Source organism: Leucopleurus acutus (assembly GCF_964270905.1).
Source record: "Leucopleurus acutus genome assembly, chromosome: 2".
NCBI lineage: Eukaryota > Metazoa > Chordata > Mammalia > Artiodactyla > Delphinidae > Leucopleurus > Leucopleurus acutus.
The window spans coordinates 147,395,860-147,413,432 of NC_139143.1; the positions used below are offsets into that span (position 1 = coordinate 147,395,860).

The 17,573-nt window shown below is 35.7% G+C and overlaps 1 protein-coding gene across 6 annotated transcripts in view; it reads left to right on the forward strand.

Moving 5' to 3' along the window:
* USP24 (ubiquitin specific peptidase 24) overlaps positions 1-17,573 on the forward strand; it is a 150,368-nt gene that overhangs the window by 62,214 nt on the left and 70,581 nt on the right. For 4 of the 6 annotated variants that reach the window (XM_082833548.1, XM_082833549.1, XM_082833553.1 and 1 more), the window contains exons 11-27: positions 229-343; positions 540-643; positions 1,200-1,307; positions 1,514-1,609; positions 1,701-1,862; positions 2,062-2,109; positions 3,991-4,050; positions 7,289-7,396; positions 8,062-8,211; positions 8,866-8,997; positions 9,863-9,974; positions 11,463-11,539; positions 12,741-12,881; positions 13,052-13,105; positions 14,038-14,153; positions 16,828-16,894; positions 17,035-17,145. In XM_082833548.1, the coding sequence (XP_082689674.1) occupies positions 229-343; positions 540-643; positions 1,200-1,307; positions 1,514-1,609; positions 1,701-1,862; positions 2,062-2,109; positions 3,991-4,050; positions 7,289-7,396; positions 8,062-8,211; positions 8,866-8,997; positions 9,863-9,974; positions 11,463-11,539; positions 12,741-12,881; positions 13,052-13,105; positions 14,038-14,153; positions 16,828-16,894; positions 17,035-17,145 (1,761 nt within the window). The remainder of the gene's footprint in view (positions 1-228; positions 344-539; positions 644-1,199; positions 1,308-1,513; positions 1,610-1,700; positions 1,863-2,061; positions 2,110-3,990; positions 4,051-7,288; positions 7,397-8,061; positions 8,212-8,865; positions 8,998-9,862; positions 9,975-11,462; positions 11,540-12,740; positions 12,882-13,051; positions 13,106-14,037; positions 14,154-16,827; positions 16,895-17,034; positions 17,146-17,573) is intronic. The other 2 variants (XM_082833551.1, XM_082833552.1) reach the window with 1 other exon arrangement.

Genomic DNA, 17,573 nt, shown 5'->3' on the forward strand with positions numbered 1-17,573 from the left:
TGTGCATCCCTGAGCCAATCAGCAGTGGCCCAGGAAGTGTGAACTCTGTGTTCTTTTTAAAGAGACATCACAAATAAGTGGTCTATTAACTTCTAATAACTGGCCTTTGATACATTTTGGCTAATCGTTAGACCACGTTGTAACACTATAAAAGTCACAAAATATATATGAAGATTTTGATTATGAATATTTGCATTAGATTCAATCACAATAATCCTGTCTTTTTAGGTAACCAAACTAATAGAAGATAGCACTTTATCCAAATCTGTGAAGAATGCTATAGATACAGACAGACTATTAGATTGGCTAGTTGAGAACTCAGTTCTTTCAATTGCATTGGAAGGTAAGTTGCTTAAAAAAGGTTACCTAACACATAAATAATATATTTCTGTATAAAAAAGGTATGAAATTGTTGTTTTGACTATATTAGCCTTTAAATAATCTTACAGAAAGTTAATATTGCTTTGAATAAATAGGATCATATTTAGAAAGTTAGTGTTCACTGTATCTGTCTGCCTCTCTGGTGTTTCTTCTCTTAGGCAACATAGACCAAGCACAATACTGTGATCGTATAAAGGGAATTATTGAACTCTTGGGCAGTAAATTGTCTTTAGATGAGCTCACTAAAATTTGGAAGATACAGGTAAGTTGATCAGAATTATTTTTGCCTTTTTCTAACTTTTTTCAGTAAGGGCGAAGGGTGGTGACTCTCTAAAGCAGAGACTTACTGCCCATGGATAAATAAATAATAATTGAAGTCACAAATTATCTATAAGCAGATTTAAAAATGAGACACATAATACTCTCAACTGAGACCCTCAAGATCATTTATAAAATGTGAAAAGTGAGTATGTTTTTCCTGTAATTAGTTTAAATTGTTTTTAAGCCAGTTGAAGATATTTTGTTCTCCTCTTGAAATGAATATGTCAGATTGAGAACTTGATTCTCATCTTTTTTTACATTGTCTTTTTAGAGATTTAATGCTTCTAGGAATTTAAACAAGGCCAACAGATAACCATTAATAATGGTTGCTTCTTGTAGTCTTACCAATTTTATCACGCAAGTGTATGTATGCTGTTAGACTAGAATCAATTTATCTTTGTTACTGTTTTGCTTTTGCGTCTATAAATCAACAGGGAAAGACTTGGGTTTTTCCGGTCTCCAAGACTTAACTTTCTTCCCAATGTCTTCTTTTCTAGTCAGGACAATCATCTACTGTGATCGAGAATATCCATACTATTATTGCTGCAGCAGCTGTCAAATTTAATTCAGATCAGCTTAATCATTTGTTTGTTCTCATTCAGAAGGTATGTGTTCAAACGTGCTTACTTTTAAATATTTCTAAAATAATTTTATTTTGAAGTCTCCTCCCTCTAAATTAGCAGTGTTTAACCGTACACTTCTTACTTTATTAAACTTTTTTAGCTCAAGTTTAAAGTTTTTGCATATTTTGCCAGTGTGATCAAATGGGACTGGGAAGCAGTTCCTGTGTCTTTTCTTTTTCGTTCTACAGAGCTGGGAGACCGAGACCGATAGAGTAAGACAGAAGCTATTGAGCCTGATTGGACGAATAGGCCGTGAAGCTCGCTTTGAGACCACTTCTGGAAAGGCAGGAGAATCAAATGACTTTTTCTAGCTACAAGTACTTAAAGCAGCTTTACTTGCGTATGGGCTGGCTCATCACATGTGGTTTATTATAGGTGTTAGATGTACTCTGGGAACTGGCTCATCTCCCAACGTTGCCCAGTAGCCTTATTCAGCAAGCTTTGGAGGAGCACCTGACAATCCTAAGTGATGCGTATGCAGTGAAAGAAGCAATCAAGAGGAGCTACATCATTAAGTGCATAGAAGATATTAAAAGGGTTGGTTTTATCTTTGGTCTAGTTTTGTTGTCAGAGCAACAGTATTGTCTGAGTAATTAGAGCCAAATAATTTTCCTCCCCTATTATGTAAATTAAACTAAATGTCCTACCTGGAAGCTCATACCTTAGAGTCCAAAATAGGGAAATTATAGGTACTGCTTTTACCAAGTCACTTATATTTCTTAAAATTAATTTTCAGCCTGGAGAATGGTCAGGTTTGGAAAAAAACAAGAAGGATGGATTCAAGGTAAGAATTTGCAGATGGAACCAACTAAAAGGTATACTAATTTAATAATTCCTTTTAATAAATTGAATTATAATTTTAAGATAAAAGTATCTTTTAGTGTTTCTTTGAATAATATTCAGATACACACTGCTGTTTAAATATTTGCTTATGACCTGTGCTTATTATTTAAAGCTTGGGGGTAATTGACTGTCAAAGGGGAAGAAAAATCCAGGGTCACATTCAAAGAGTAGTTTTACTATATTATTTTCATAAGATTGTAAGACCTTCAACTTAGTTTTTCTTTTTTAAAATTAAATCCAAAGTATGCACATCTTTAATAAGCACAGTGGATTCTAAATAAATATCGTGTCCATTTTTCTCCCATAAGAGAGAAATGGAGGAACATTCATAGAGTCAGAAGAGAGAAAGAAGGGAAGAAAGAAGTTCATTCGTTGCTGGCACGTAGTTGTTTTCTAGGTGCTTGGTTCAGATGTGTTCCTAAAGTAATTCCTTACACAAACGGTTATTGAGTGAGTGCCTGCTGCTAGGACTCGATTTTAGAAGGTAGAACTGGGCAGTGATGGGTGCTGTGAAGTCCTACGCTGCAGGGCTTTGGCCTCCAGGTGACTGTGGACTTAAGGGCTATCCTTCGAAAGGGTGGGTAGCAGCATGTGTAGTGATGATTGTAGCTCTCCTGTTGCTGCAGTCAGTAGCTGCTCACTGGAGCCTGCTTCCGTGGTTGCTGCAGCCCTGATCAGAGCATGTCCTCCTCCCACGCAGGCCCTCAGGTTGCCCAGATGAAACAAAGCCTAGCAGCGAGAGGGGTTTCATTTCACTGTTATCATAAGAAAAGGTTTTAGTAAATAGCTAATGGCTTAGGAATTTCATTGGTAAAACATATTTCTTGGCTTTCCTAGTAAGTATTTCTTTAAAGGATCTTGAATACTGCTAATTTACATTAGTAAATTCAGAGACTCAGCTCTTGCTAAGCGGGCTTGGTGACTCAGTAGGCTTTTATTCTCTTAAATTATGCTTGGTCATAAAGTTTAGTTGGGGACATTTAAGAACTTTGTGTGTTATATTTCTGACATGGAAATTTGATCAAGTGAATTTTCTACATTAAAATCGTTCACAGACTGGAGCTGGTAATGCTCAGGTTATGATTAATTGTTCCTTTAATTCAACAACATTGCTCTCTTTCTACTCAGATACAATTTGAATTTTCTCAGCTCAGTGATTCAGATAATTTAGCACCCTCTGTCTTTATGATTGAAACTCATCCAGAGTTATTTAAGAAGTTTAAATCTTTCAATAGTAATAGTAAGAGGGAAAGGGTATCTATAGAAAATGGTCTTTTCTTCACAGTAACAGATACATTTCTTTATAGGTATGAAGGTCAAAGCTGAAGGGACTTTTTCCTCCCTCCAGGGAAATGGCTTTTGAAACCAGAAAAATCCTTCCTGATCCCTGTTCCTTCCTTGTTACAATTAAGCAGTACTTTAGCCCTTGTAGCCAGTAGCATCACTGCATCTTTATTGCTTCTCTTTGCAGTCGCTTCATTCATGCCTATATATTGTTTGATAACAAAACTCAAAAAGTAGCAGGGAGAATTTTGGAGTCATTTTGTGAGTCTTGAAAGGAATATTCTTCCTTTTTTGTATCCCACTGCTCCTAGTAAAGAAATTCTGACGTACCATTCTTTCATTTCAAATAATAATAACTTGCATTTACATAGCACTTTTCAGTTGACTGAGTGCTTTCGCAGATACTCTCTTAAAGTACACATGGCTGAAGGGGGGCAGTGGGAAGATCAAAGCCCCCGATATGACTCCAGGCAGGGGGTTGAGTTATATACTGCCACTAAAGGTGTTTTTCTATGCTATGCCCTTTCCTGCCAGGCAGCAAGGTGGGCTGACTGGGAATTATGTCTCCCTGCCAGGCTACACAGAAACTAAGCAAAGGGTAAGACAAGATCACCCACCTCTTACTCCCCTCCCACCCCCCAGCTACCTCTACTCCTCCAACTGATTCCCTTTCCCTCTGCTTTTGACACTCTTAAAATTCCCAAGTTCCATTATTGTGTTCAGAAATTCTGACCTTTATTTCTCTCAACTTTATTTCTGTAGATTCTGCCAGGATACCCTTGGCTTCCTTGGTCCTCTTTCCTTTGCTTCCTTTATACCTTCCACTGTCTGCCCCCAACCCTTTCCCTCTTATTGCACTTATTTTTTACTTCAATTAAAAAGTTTAAATGTACTCATCCAAAAAAAATATTACTAAACCAAAAAAAGTCATTTTTACTCAATTAGTGGTGTTTGTGTATTCCTTAAGTCATTATATGAAGGCCTCCTAGCACAGTGCCCAGCAGCCTTTCAATAAATGTTGGCTCCCTTTCTCTTACCTCTTCCCCTTCCTCTGTGAGGACACTAAAATCATTACTTACCCATACCTGAGGGGCCTCCACTTGCCAAAACATACAACTGAAAGTAAAACCAGCAAGATGCCCTCAGTACAGCCTCACAGTGATGTGCTTAGCACAGGAGGAAATACTTTTTAAATGTCCACCCATGTAAAAATTTGAACTTGGTTCTAGGTAAATGGCTAGGTCTGGTAAAACAAGGCAGATGAAGAACTGGGATATTCAACTTTGAGAAGAGAGAACTCAAGAAAGAATAGGAAAGCTTTTTCAGCTACTTAGAGGATTGTTATAGAAGTTTGATTCAACTTAACTTTTTATGTCTCCTAAGAAGTTATGGGAAGGCATGTTGCAATATGATAGAGCAATGAACTTCCTATGAAAACAGTCTGACACAGAATGCACTGCCTCCTGAGTTCCTCATCACTGGAAACACTAGAAGACAAGTTTTGTAACAAAAATGAATAAGGAAAGTTTAGGCACAGGTTTGCAGGCTAAACTAGTTGACCTCTACGGCTTCATCTAACATTAGGAGTCTAATTTGGATATACCATTAACTCCTACTTATGAAACCTCAGCTTCATTATCAGACATTATCAGATATGTTCGTTTTAATTGTTCACCATAGTCTTCTGCCCCTTTTATAAATGGAGAAGAGTAATTTAAATTTTTCTTATAACATAGCAACATAATGTTATAGATATGATGGAATAAATAACATCTGTCTTGTTTGCTAAACTGTAGAAAGGCTATATCAGGAATACTTTTTAGATTCTAAAGGGTAATTTTCAATGTTAAAAAAAATAATCTAACCGTAATTGACTTAATTGGTCATAATGATACTTTTTAATATACCTGATTATTTACTAAAGGGTTTATATTTATATCCTAATGTTTGTAATCCTTTTGGAAGGTATGAGTTCGGACTTAAGCCTTAGAATTTTAATCTCTGTCATTTTGCAACTTTCATATCCTAGCAGAAATATTCTAGCTAGTCTTGCAAGTAGTTGGCCTTTAATACATACCTTATTTCTCTGATTCTAAGATGCCAGTGATTGCAACATGCATCACAGGTTTAATCCAGTATGTACAGCCTCACTTGTGGCATACCGCTTTTCATTATCTAGTGTAGTGCTTTGGTCCTCTTTGAAATCTTTAAGATTGTAGAATTTTGAGGCATGTTGAAGAATATGGAGTTTTGTGTCCTTTTTTTTGTAAAAACTCAAGCTGCTTTTTTCTTTCATTAAGTTGTATATACTACAAGTTAAACAGTTTCTCTTGAATCAAGGTGCAGCCTTGGACAGAGAGACGTTTAATGCCAAGTGATACAGCCCTTCACAGGGTATGAGTCTGTCACACCGAATTCTCCTGGCTCTGAAAAACACTTAAGTCCGAGACCACTGGCAGTTATTCTTTGCTTTTAATTGAATTGATGGACACGACAGGCTAGTCAGTGCTATATCATAGTGTAATCTTTTTGATAGCATTCAAGAAACAAATCAGTGATCTACATTTAAGTTAAACAGCCATCCTTGTTTGGTGCTAAACTATGCCAGGTAACAGCAGAAATGATGGGTAAATGAACAGATACCTTTTGAAAACAGCTAAGTTTGCACATATTCACATAAGGACAGGTATATCTAAACTTACTCCTATGCCTAGTGGCTGGTAAGTTTCTTTGATACAGTTGTAAGAAGTGTCCATTTCAGAAATATTAAAATTTATAAAACCTATATCTTAGAATCCAGGAAATACGGTATTTGCTGATTGGCTAATCTCTAGGAAAGCCAGTATTATTTAGGCAGTAGCTGTCTCACATTTACGTATTTAGTAGTACGATATTTTTCTGCAAATGACATCAAAAGTAGTTTTCTGCCCCATAGGCATCTTCATCTTAGAGAAAGACTTAAAGAAGCAAGGCTTTAAAAAAATAATACAGTTTTTAAAGTAAAAGCTAAGGACTTAAACTGTTACTCAGTTTTTTAGAGAGTTACTTTTCAATTGATCGATAGTGTTTAATCTGACATTCCTACAACCTTTATAATGAAATCACATAGTTTGAAAGATGCTATTTATTCAAAAGCAATTCTCTTTTTAAAGAGTATCGCATGAATATCAGACTTTTCAGATATGTACTTGAAGATCTGGATTGTCATGTACCAGTTTCAGAAATAACATATTTGAAAAGTGTTTTGAAAAATATAAAGTATAAGTGTGAAGTGGCTGTAATAATTAATAAAAGTAGAATTCTCTCATAAAATTGTTTTAACTAGGAAATACAAGCAGACCATGGATATTTTCTTTAATATTTAGACCACTATTAGTATCTTGATCATGTCATTGGTATCTTAATCATGTAATTGTAGACAACCATATTTTTATACCATTTTACTTATCAGCCAGTTCAGTATTATCCAAGTTAAGCTTTTGCCATCAATTTATTTTATTACGTCAACATATCCTAGCAGCCTGTGCTACTTAATCTATCCTCTGAAGTTGCTAATTCCTTGTCGTCTGTTTTTTGCTGATGTACCCCTATACATTTACTATCACTTCACATCCACTCCTGTTTGCAGTTCTTGGCTTTAGGATTGCATGCAGAATAAGAAGTTGAAGACTGAATTATGAGTGCATGGAGATAAACTATAAATGAGCGATGGGAAGAGAAAAATAATAGAATGTGTAACAATAAAACCTAATTGACTTGGAAATTTTTTGTAGCTAATAAATTTAATCTGCTATTTATTTCTAAATTTAACTAATGTAACTTCTTTTTAACTCTAGTCATCTCAACTTAATAATCCCCAGTTTGTATGGGTAGTACCAGCTTTGCGTCAGCTACATGAAATCACCCGCTCATTCATAAAACAAACCTATCAGAAGCAAGACAAGGTAAGAGTATAGTTATATTTGATTATTATACAATTACTTGCATAACCTTTTATAATAACAAACATCAAAAGATTGCTGAGTTTTGTAGTGACTGTATTACAGTTTTATGGTTATTAATGTAATTCATTTATATTACTTAATAATCTTGAATTTAAACATCATTCTGCTTTCATTTCTATGGAACTTTTCTTTTGATGTATCCCTAACTCATTTATTTTTTATTTCCTTAATTTACAAAGTAAGCCAATGTTTAAAAGTTAATGGTATTTTAGAAATTTGTTTGAAAAGATTCAAAGACTTATTTTATATTGTGAAAACATTAGTTTGCTTAAGGAGCTAGAGCTTCCTCAGTGTAATAGACTTGGGAAGAAAGATCTGGAAAAGTATGCAAGAAGTGAAATAGTTCTTTTGAAAGACTTTTTTTTTTTTTTTTAAAGAATCCCTTTTAGAAGCAGAAATTTACCAGGGAAGTTTATTAATTCTATAGTAATTCCCTAGTAAATGTACATACCAGATTGATTTTATTTACTTTTATGTAGGAAATATGAGTGAAAAACTTTCTGTGTTTGCTATTCCTCAACTACGTGCTAAAATAGAAGCTTGTATTAAACTGACAAAATAACTGCGCATTCTCATACCATTTTTCTTTTTGTTGTTTCGCCAAGAGCATTATTCAAGACTTGAAGAAAAATTTTGAAATAGTAAAATTGGTAACAGGAAGTTTGATAGCTTGTCATCGGCTTGCAGCAGCCGTGGCTGGACCTGGAGGCTTAACTGGTTCAACACTAGTGGATGGCCGATACACTTATCGGGAGGTATCTGGCATTGTGCTTTTGTTTCATGATTTACAGCATTCATTTGGCCTTTTTGCACTTGAACTATAAAAATCATATTTATTGGGAGTAACTCTAAAGAGGTAGCATGAGGTGTCTTTGTCATAATGGAACATTTTTGTATCTTGACTTTATAATCAAAATTATAAAATAAATAAAAGTTCAGAAAATTGATATTTGTGGGTAAATCTTTCAGTAAATCACCCAAGATAACTGCATATGATATGGTAATAAAAATAAACATCTTTTCTTTGTCTTTGATCAGAAATAATAACTGTCAGTTCTGTGGCTAATGGCTTTTGTTTTTCAAATCTAGTGGTTAGTAGTATTGTTTTTTTAAAAATAGAAAAATACCTTAACTCACCAGTTGTGTTGTGGTGTTTTACTCTGAGATTGCCGAAATTGTATTTTTTTGGCATCTAAAGTCAACTGAGTTTGTGTTAGACTTCAAGTAGTTTCTGCTGCATTGTATTGTCAACTTGTAAACAGATTTCTCACATTTACTTTACCCTAAGTTATATGAAAAAGCATTAGGTCAAACTATTTTTTTAATTTCAAAATTTTTTTGTTTTTTTAAATTTTTCTTTTACATATGAATGCCTGGAGTTAACTAATTAGCATTATTTCTTTTTGCAGTATTTAGAGGCCCATCTAAAATTTCTGGCATTTTTCTTGCAAGAAGCTACTCTGTATCTCGGTTGGAATCGTGCCAAGGAAATCTGGGAGTGTCTTGTGACTGGCCAGGATGTTTGTGAATTAGATAGAGAGGTAAGAAGATACTGTGGATGAAGTAAGACAGCAGTGGGACTTAATAGCATTTCACTTTTTTGTGTGTATCTCACATTTTTGTGTGTGTCTCACACCTTCAATTCTAAACACTTTTCAATTTACTAAGCATACATTTATACTAATAAGCTAGGAACTATAAGTGTTGAAAAGATATTTTATATAATATATATCTGTGATATAGACAAGTGTGTGAAATCTTTGGTAAGTCTGATACCATTCTGGATAAAACCAAATTCAGCCAAGTGAGTACAGCAAAAGAATTCTTGGTGTGTCTTTTAGTATTTTTTTCCCTCCCATGAAACTAATTTTAAATTAACCAGAAGAAAACTTTGAGTTCCTGTAATGATGTTGTATCCCGGAAACACTAAAGAAGGAACTGATACCTAGACAGATCTTTAGAACTACAGTTACACAGCTGAAAATGGATTAAACCAGGAGCACCACACTGCTTTGACGTTTTCCAACAGTGAATGGCTGTTTCCTCATCTCATTTTGTAGAATAGTGTTAACTACATCATAAGATTATTGAAAGGACTAAGTATGTGACAGTGCCTATCACAGTCCCTGGCACATAGTAAGGCTTATTAATAAATGTTGGTGGTAAAACCAAAGTGTAACAATTTAGTGAAAAGCATGAATATATATTTTCATTAGCTAGAGGAAAGATTGCTGTAATTAACTGCTTTATTTAGTTCCAGAGTTAGAACCGTTTCAGTTTTGAGTGGTATTAAGGCAATATAAATTTCTAAAGAATTAAAAATAATTTATCTTTGCTTTCCCAGTTTGGAATATGTATTTGCCTGAAATGGATTTTAGTTACAGAGTGATTTGTCTTGATCCGCAGATGTGTTTTGAATGGTTTACAAAAGGGCAGCATGATCTTGAGAGTGATGTTCAGCAGCAGCTCTTCAAGGAGAAAATTCTTAAATTGGAGTCATATGAAATCACCATGAATGGTAGGGAAGAAAAACGTAAAATCATTTTTTCAGTTCTTTAAAGTAAGAATTTTATACTTTTCTTCTCAGCCCACTCTCAGAAGCAGCTAACCATTTTGGGATATCCTTCTGGACTTTGCCTTATGCACATAAAGACACATCTATATATACATATGTTTATATACACAGATAAATTTCTTTTTACATGAATGGTATTTTTAAATTATATAGGCTAATTGTCAAGCTGTCTTTTCATGAAATTACTTAGTACAAAAAGGATTCATTTAAGGTGAAGATTTGTCAAAGTATAGAAATCCTCTTTTCAGTTGTTTCTTTTAATTGAGTTTTTTTAATTGATATGTATTTCACATGCTATAAAATTTACTTTTTTAAGGTGTGCAATAAGGGCTTTTCGTATATTCACAAAGTTGTTCAACCTTCACCGTTTTTAATCTCAGGATATTTTCATCACCCCAGAAAGAAACCATGTAACAGTCACTATCCATTCTCCCCTTTCCCCGACCTCTCATCTACTTTCTGTCCTTATAGATTATTCTAATATGGACATTTTATATAAATGGAACCATATAATATGTCACCTTTTGTATGAATATTTGGCTTCTTTTATCACGCTGAGACATAATGTTTTCAGGGTTCACCCAGGTTTTAACACATACCAGAACTTCTTTCCATTTTATGGCTGAGTAATATTTCATTGTATGGCCATAACACATTTTATTTATCCATTCATCAGTTGATGGTCATTTGGGTTCTCACCAGTTTTGGTTATTACCAATAATGCTGCTGTAAACATTCATATACAAGTTTTTATATTCCTAGGAGTGAAATTGCTGTATCATATCATTAACATTTGAGGAACTGCCAATCTGTTTTGCAATGTGGCTGCAGCATTTTATAATCACACCAGCAGTATATGAGGGTCTGATTTCTTCACATCTTCTCTAATAATTGTAAACTGTCTTTTTTATTTTAGCCATTCTAGTGGTTGTGACATGGTATCTCGTGGCTTGATGTACATTCCCTGATGACTAAGGATGATGAGCATCCGTTCATGGGCTTATTGGTCATTTATATATCATCTTTGGAGAAATGTCTATAAAAATCTTTTTCTCGTTTTTAAATTGGGTTATTTGCCCTTTTATTTTTGAGTTGTAAGTGTTGTTTATATATTCTGCATATTCACTCCTTATCAGATATGTGATTTACAAGTATTTTGTCCTGTGGGTTGGCTTTTCACTTTCTTGGTAGTCCTTAGAAGCACAAAAGCTTTCAGTTTTGATGAAGTTTATTTATTTTTTTGTCATTGTTGTTGCTTGTGCTTTTGATACCATATCTAAGAGACTATTGCCTAATTCAAGGTCTTGGAGATTTGTGCCTATGTTTTGTCCTAAGAGTTTTATAGTTTTAGCTCTTGATATACTTTGTCTTTTCATTGATTATCTGTGGTACCTAGAGTGCATGAATTTATCTGACATTCTATAATTTCAGGTTTTAACTTATTTAAGACTTTTTTTGAAAATGTGAATCTCTGTGATCATCGATTGAAAAGACAAGGAGCTCAGTTGGTAAGTAACATTGTTTTCAAATGTAGAAAATTTGGAAAATCTAGTAAAACTTGACATTCAGCAAAACACATGTGTTATAATTGAGAGAAAACATGAGGTTTTTTTAAAAAGAATGGGCGCCTCGTTGACTGCGGGCTTCTGCATGGACGAGGGCGCTTCTCTTAGAGTGTGAGGAGGCTGGGTTTCTCGAACAGGTGACTTCTCAGACCCTCTTTGCTTCTTGCTGATCTGGGGCAGCCAGCGGCCTCCTGTGGCTGGGTGAACGTGGAGTAGGGATAGTTCCAGCCAAGCTTCCAACCTCTCAGATCTAGCAATTCACATGTACCTGAAAAAGTACCAAAATCTTCAATTCTGGAATCGCAGGGACAAGGATTTGGGGGGAAATTTTTTTTTTTTTTTTGGCGTCACGCAGGCCTCTCACTGTTGTGGCCTCTCCTGTTGCGGAGCACAGGCTCCGAACACGCAGGCTCAGCGGCCATGGCTCACAGGCCCAGCCACTCCACGGCATGTGGGATCTTCCCGGACCGGGGCACGAACCCGTGTCCCTTGCATCGGCAGGCGGACTCTCAACCACTGCGCCCCCAGGGGAGCCCTAGGGGGAAATTTTTAACAGACAAGGAAGCAGGAAAATGAGGACCTGTAGAATGTATACAGCTTATGTTTATATTTACGTGAGCACCTTGAAAAAGAAAGGCAAAAAAATAACTCTTTTTCCAAGTCTGTTTCATTCATGACCTGACTTCCTAGGTGGTAAGAATTTTAACAAGATTTTACAAGGCCTGGATCCTGCCATTTCTAACTGAGCTTTGAGAAGACCAGATTGAGCCCCAAGGATTAGTAACTACCTCTAACCTGACTCTCTTTCCTTTGAAGAAAAGCTCGTGAAGAGGGTGCCCATATTATTCCTGTTTTGCTTCTGCTTTAGTAGCCCATCTGTGTAGAGTTCTAGCTTAGGTTTAGGAATGTCTGGAGAAAAATCTCCATATCTGTCTTGGTTCCATGGAAGTTGTCCAGTGTTTCTGTTGTTGATCGTTTATTGTTTTAAAGTTCCATATCAGTATAATGACGTTCTCATATGTAGCTGGGTTTCTGCAGCCTTAATTCATTTTGAACTTGAAGAGGTGTGGAGTTACAGTGTAGCAGAAAATAACTGTAATTTTGTGACCTTGGTGTGCTGTATACTTTTCTTTCTTTTGAACAGTATGTAGAAAAGCTGGAATTGATAGGAATGGATTTCATTTGGAAAATAGCTATGGAATCACCTGATGAAGAAATTGCTAATGAAGCTATTCAGTTAATCATAAACTACAGTTACATTAATCTAAATCCTCGGTTAAAGAAGGTGGGTATTTAAGGAAAGAAGGTACACAAAAAAGCAGAAAATAATATATTTTTAATTGCTAAGTTGGCATGCCTGAAAGTCGGGCTTCTTTATTTTGACATTTTATCCTTAATAATGATTACAACTAAATGCTAGACTAATTTTAATTTCCATATACCTCTTACTTTTAGGATTCTGTATCATTACATAAGAAATTCATTGCTGATTGCTACACAAGATTAGAAGTGAGTAGCAAATTTTATTTAACCTGTTTTTGAAATAAATGCTTTGGGTTTTTTTTCCTTTTATAATGTTGTGTTTTGAGATCGTGTATAATGTTGATATTTGTAGCTGGATCCTAATGGAAGAATTTGCTAGCAGTACCGTATTGTGGACATAGGGAACAGGCATTTGCCCTAATGCCCACAATGTAAAAGTGTATTTTACAGGAAATCCTTCCTTCTCCCTCCCCATTCCTTTTCCCTGCTCCACCCACCCACCCCACCCCCACCCCCTTTTGGGGGTATAGAAACTGTCTTCAGAAAATAGGTCTACTGTACTTTCCACATTTCTGATAGATTCTTTTTCTCCTTTTTCTGTCCAGAAATTTTGTACAAGCACTTGCTTCTTTTCCCATCCTTCCCCATGTGTCACTTTGTTTATATCATAAATGCTATTAAAGGCCACAGCAGCACACTCAGTAGTGGGTAGTGTTGGGTGTCTTTGTCCACTAGAAGCCTGCAGTGTAATACTGTCTCAATAAGTTAAACTTTCTGATGATGAATATGTGCTGGTGATGAATCTGTACAGGAAGGAGTTCCCAAGTTGTGACTTCCATCCAAATATGCCATCATAAAAACATTTAAAGTATTCAGGTATCCCTAAATGACGTGCCATGTAAGTATTAACACATGTAGAATGGTAGTTCTCAGTTGGAGGTTATTTTACCTCCCAGGGGACATTTGGCAATGTCTGAAGACCGTTTTGGTTGTCACAACTAGAGGGGTCCTACTGGCACCTAGTGGTAGGTGAGTGGTGAATAGAAGTCAGGGATGCCACTGAGCATCCTACAATGTCCCCAACAGTCTTCCACAACAAAAAAAGTTTCCAGCCCAAAATGTCAATAGAGCTGAGGTTGAGAAACCCTGATATAGAGAGATGATTTTCTATTTCGTAGGCAGCCAGTTCAGCGCTTGGTGGCCCCACTCTGACACACGCTGTGACCAGAGCAACAAAGATGCTTACAGCAACTGCCATGCCAACCGTAGCCACGTCAGTCCAGTCTCCATACAGGTAAGTGATTGCAGAAGTTACAGCGAATATGCAACACCTAAATGTAGATCAGCTTAAAAAAAAATAATTGGAATCTTTTCTTTCCTTTGGAGATACCTCGGTTAATTGTTCATTTCCTCATTTCATATCTTTTTCAAACAGTCATATCCTGGGAAGTTATATATTCCCCATCACGTATTTTATTTGATTCATTTTACTTTTACTGTGTGTAACACGAGTAGCCTACTCTTTATGATGGAATCAAGATATATGCATTGTATGAAGAGTAATTTATTTCAAGTTTGAAATATTTACTTAGACCTCTTATAACTTTTCTCATTGAATAGTCAAATCCAGGGCACCAATAGCATAAGCAAAATGAAGTGGAATATGATGATTGATTAATATTGTACATTGCGATATAATCATAGTTAAAATGTTTTACTTAAAATCATTTTTCAAAATAATTTTTAATAAGAACTTTAGCCCCAAATATTTGTGTTAAAACTTTGAACTGACATCTCTTAATCACATTGCTGTGTTGAGTATTTTCAGATGTTGTCAGTGAAATCTGAGTTCAGTGTTATAGGTCTTTGATATAGTAAGGAGAATAGATGAGTATTTGGAAACATTAGATTGAAGTAACTAAAATACTTTTGTGGGGTTTTATGTGCCTTTCATTACTGGTAAGCATCCCCCAGTCAGTGATGCTCAGGAAACCTTGGCAGGTGATCAGAGAAGGGCTCCCTCTCTATGCCTCACTCTGCTGCCCTCTAGTGATTGGTGCTCATAAAGTCTTTTTCAACTCCCGGAATCGCTTTATGTGTTTACGTATGTATGTATGTATTTATTTCTCTTTATTCACAGTTGGGGATATTCCTTTCTTTTTAAAGCCGTCCTTTAGAAGAGGAGTCAAGGCAATATCCTTGCTCACATTCTTCTTCTTTATCTTCTTTTTTTAAATGAGCTGAGTACCGTGTAGTGATACATTATTAATATGAAAGAAGTCAGTAGAACTCAGCCCTCTTGGACCTCTTTTTAAAGTGACAGAAAGTGATTATGGATTCAACTCATGATAAGAACACTAACATGACTTTTGCATTCCCACATTCTTGGAAGTGTATCTCAAGTAGACTTTCATTAAGAATTCCTAATTACATGTTTGTAAAATGTAGTCTATATCTATGACCTAGGTCTTTAACGATTCATTTGTCTGACAAACCAGACTAGAAATGCACTTATGAACTATCGGATTGGGATTTCCAAACTGCTGCTTCTTTAAATAAGCATGCTTTTTGTTTGTCTTTTCTAACTGCTTTGTATTCTGAATCATTTCATATTTGACTATTACAGAACAAAACCACATGACAGTTTTTAAATATTCTCATTATAAACCCTAAACAGAGTTACTAAGAATATGTAATTTCAGAGTTGCCTTTGAACCAGTACGTGTAGTTTATCTCATTCACTAGTCTTAAAAGAACTTTTCAATGACCGTAATTGTTCCACTTCTGGGAGGAGCTATTCTCTCATTTGTAGTGTTTGCAACGCTGTCTGTGATTTAATTCATCATTGAGGCAAAATAAAACAGTTCACTTGTTAAGCACTTAAATATTTCCTAAAGATGGTCCATCTGAATATCAAGTTCTGGTTTCTGCCCATAGACTGAAAGAATTTAGAACTCTGTTAAATGCGTTTAACCAACTCTTTTTAAAGTGAAATTTCCAGTACTGCTAATCAGCATACTTATTGTTAGAAAATCTGAAAACTTTCCAGATTTAGAAATACACCTGTACAAAATACTTAGACTCTCTGGAATAGTAAATATTTAAGGGCACTTGGATTTTCATTTGTTAGTGTTAACACATGTAGTGTTTAATAAAGTGTGGAGCTGTGACTGTACAAGCTGCTGAATGTTGGAGTCCTGTTATTTCAAATGATAAGATTGCTTAAGTCTAACCAAAAGAGATCTCAGGTCTCACTTTCAGAGTCTGTGAGAGTGCCACAGTTCCTTGCTGTGTGTTTTCTGTTCCAGAGATGGTTATGTCTCTTGATGTGTGTTGATTTCTTAAGTACTTTGAAAACCCTTGGGATAACAAATTCTTACGTTGTATGTTTTAACTATACAGACTAGTCACTTAAACCAGATGAACAATTTTTCTCGTCCTTTTCTTCTGCCTCATTCTTAGGCTAAGTAAAACAAACAGCAGCTCTCATTTGTGGCATACTTAATGGTTTGCATTTGTCTTCTAAATTTCAGGCAGTTCAGAACTTAGTCAGATTCTGTGTTTACAGAATTATGTGGCATATCTTAGTTGTAAGGTTATGAGATTCAAACTCACTGATCGTTCATTCTTGGTGGATTGGTAGACAAATACGCCTGCAGACCCAGAGGAGACCCAGGTCCTCTATTTATGGGACAACTGTTTAAAAAAAGAAAACGAAGAAAGGAAAGAACAGGAAAGGAAGCACGGGGAGGGGCAGGCTTCTGCCCCGTGTTCCATCTGCGTGCGGCAGCTGCGACCTGCTCGAACCGCCTCCCGCTGGAGCGGAAAGGAAGTTTAGTCTTTGCAGATTTCAGTCTTTGACCAGAGAGGGCTAATTGTGATTGTGGTTTTGGTGAAATAGACTGAAATTGAGCTCCAGTCAGCAGTTCATTTCAAGTATTTTCAAAAAAAATTTTTTTAATTCATAGATCCACTAAACTTGTAATAATTGAGAGATTGCTGCTTCTGGCAGAACGCTATGTGATCACTATAGAGGTAAGCCTCTCTTCTTTGTAAAGCAACTTTATCATCCTATAATTAGTCTCAATGTGTTAGGAGAGTATTTTTGTGACATTTAACAGTGGCGCTGTGCATCTCACTTGCTGTATCTTTTGACTTGCTATATCTTTTTCAAGGATTTTTACTCTGTTCCCCGAACTATTCTACCTCATGGTGCCTCATTCCATGGACATCTTTTAACTCTTAATGTTACTTATGAGTCTACCAAAGATACCTTCACTGTAGAGGTAGGTTTACATTAAGCTCTGAAGCCATTTCCATATTGTCATGTTATTTTATAAGAACATTGTTGATTGAGATTGAACACTGTTGTTGATTTAGCTGCATGAATGACTATTCTAAAAGCTGTTTGGAAAGCAAATTTAGAATAAAGACCTGAAATGAAAGGAAGCTGATAGGGTATAAGCAGACTCATAAGTAAATACATAATGTCAGGTGATAACAAGTGTTATAAAGGTTACAAAAGAAGACAGCAGGATAAGATGGGTATACATGACATATTTTAGATAAGAATGGTTAGGGAAGGTCTCTGAGGTGATCACATTTGAACAGAGACTTGAATGAAGTGACAGAGTTAGCCATTTCTGGGGAAGAGCATTCCACACAAAGGGAGCAGCAGGTACAAAGGTCCTGAGGTGGGAGTTTGTTTGATTTA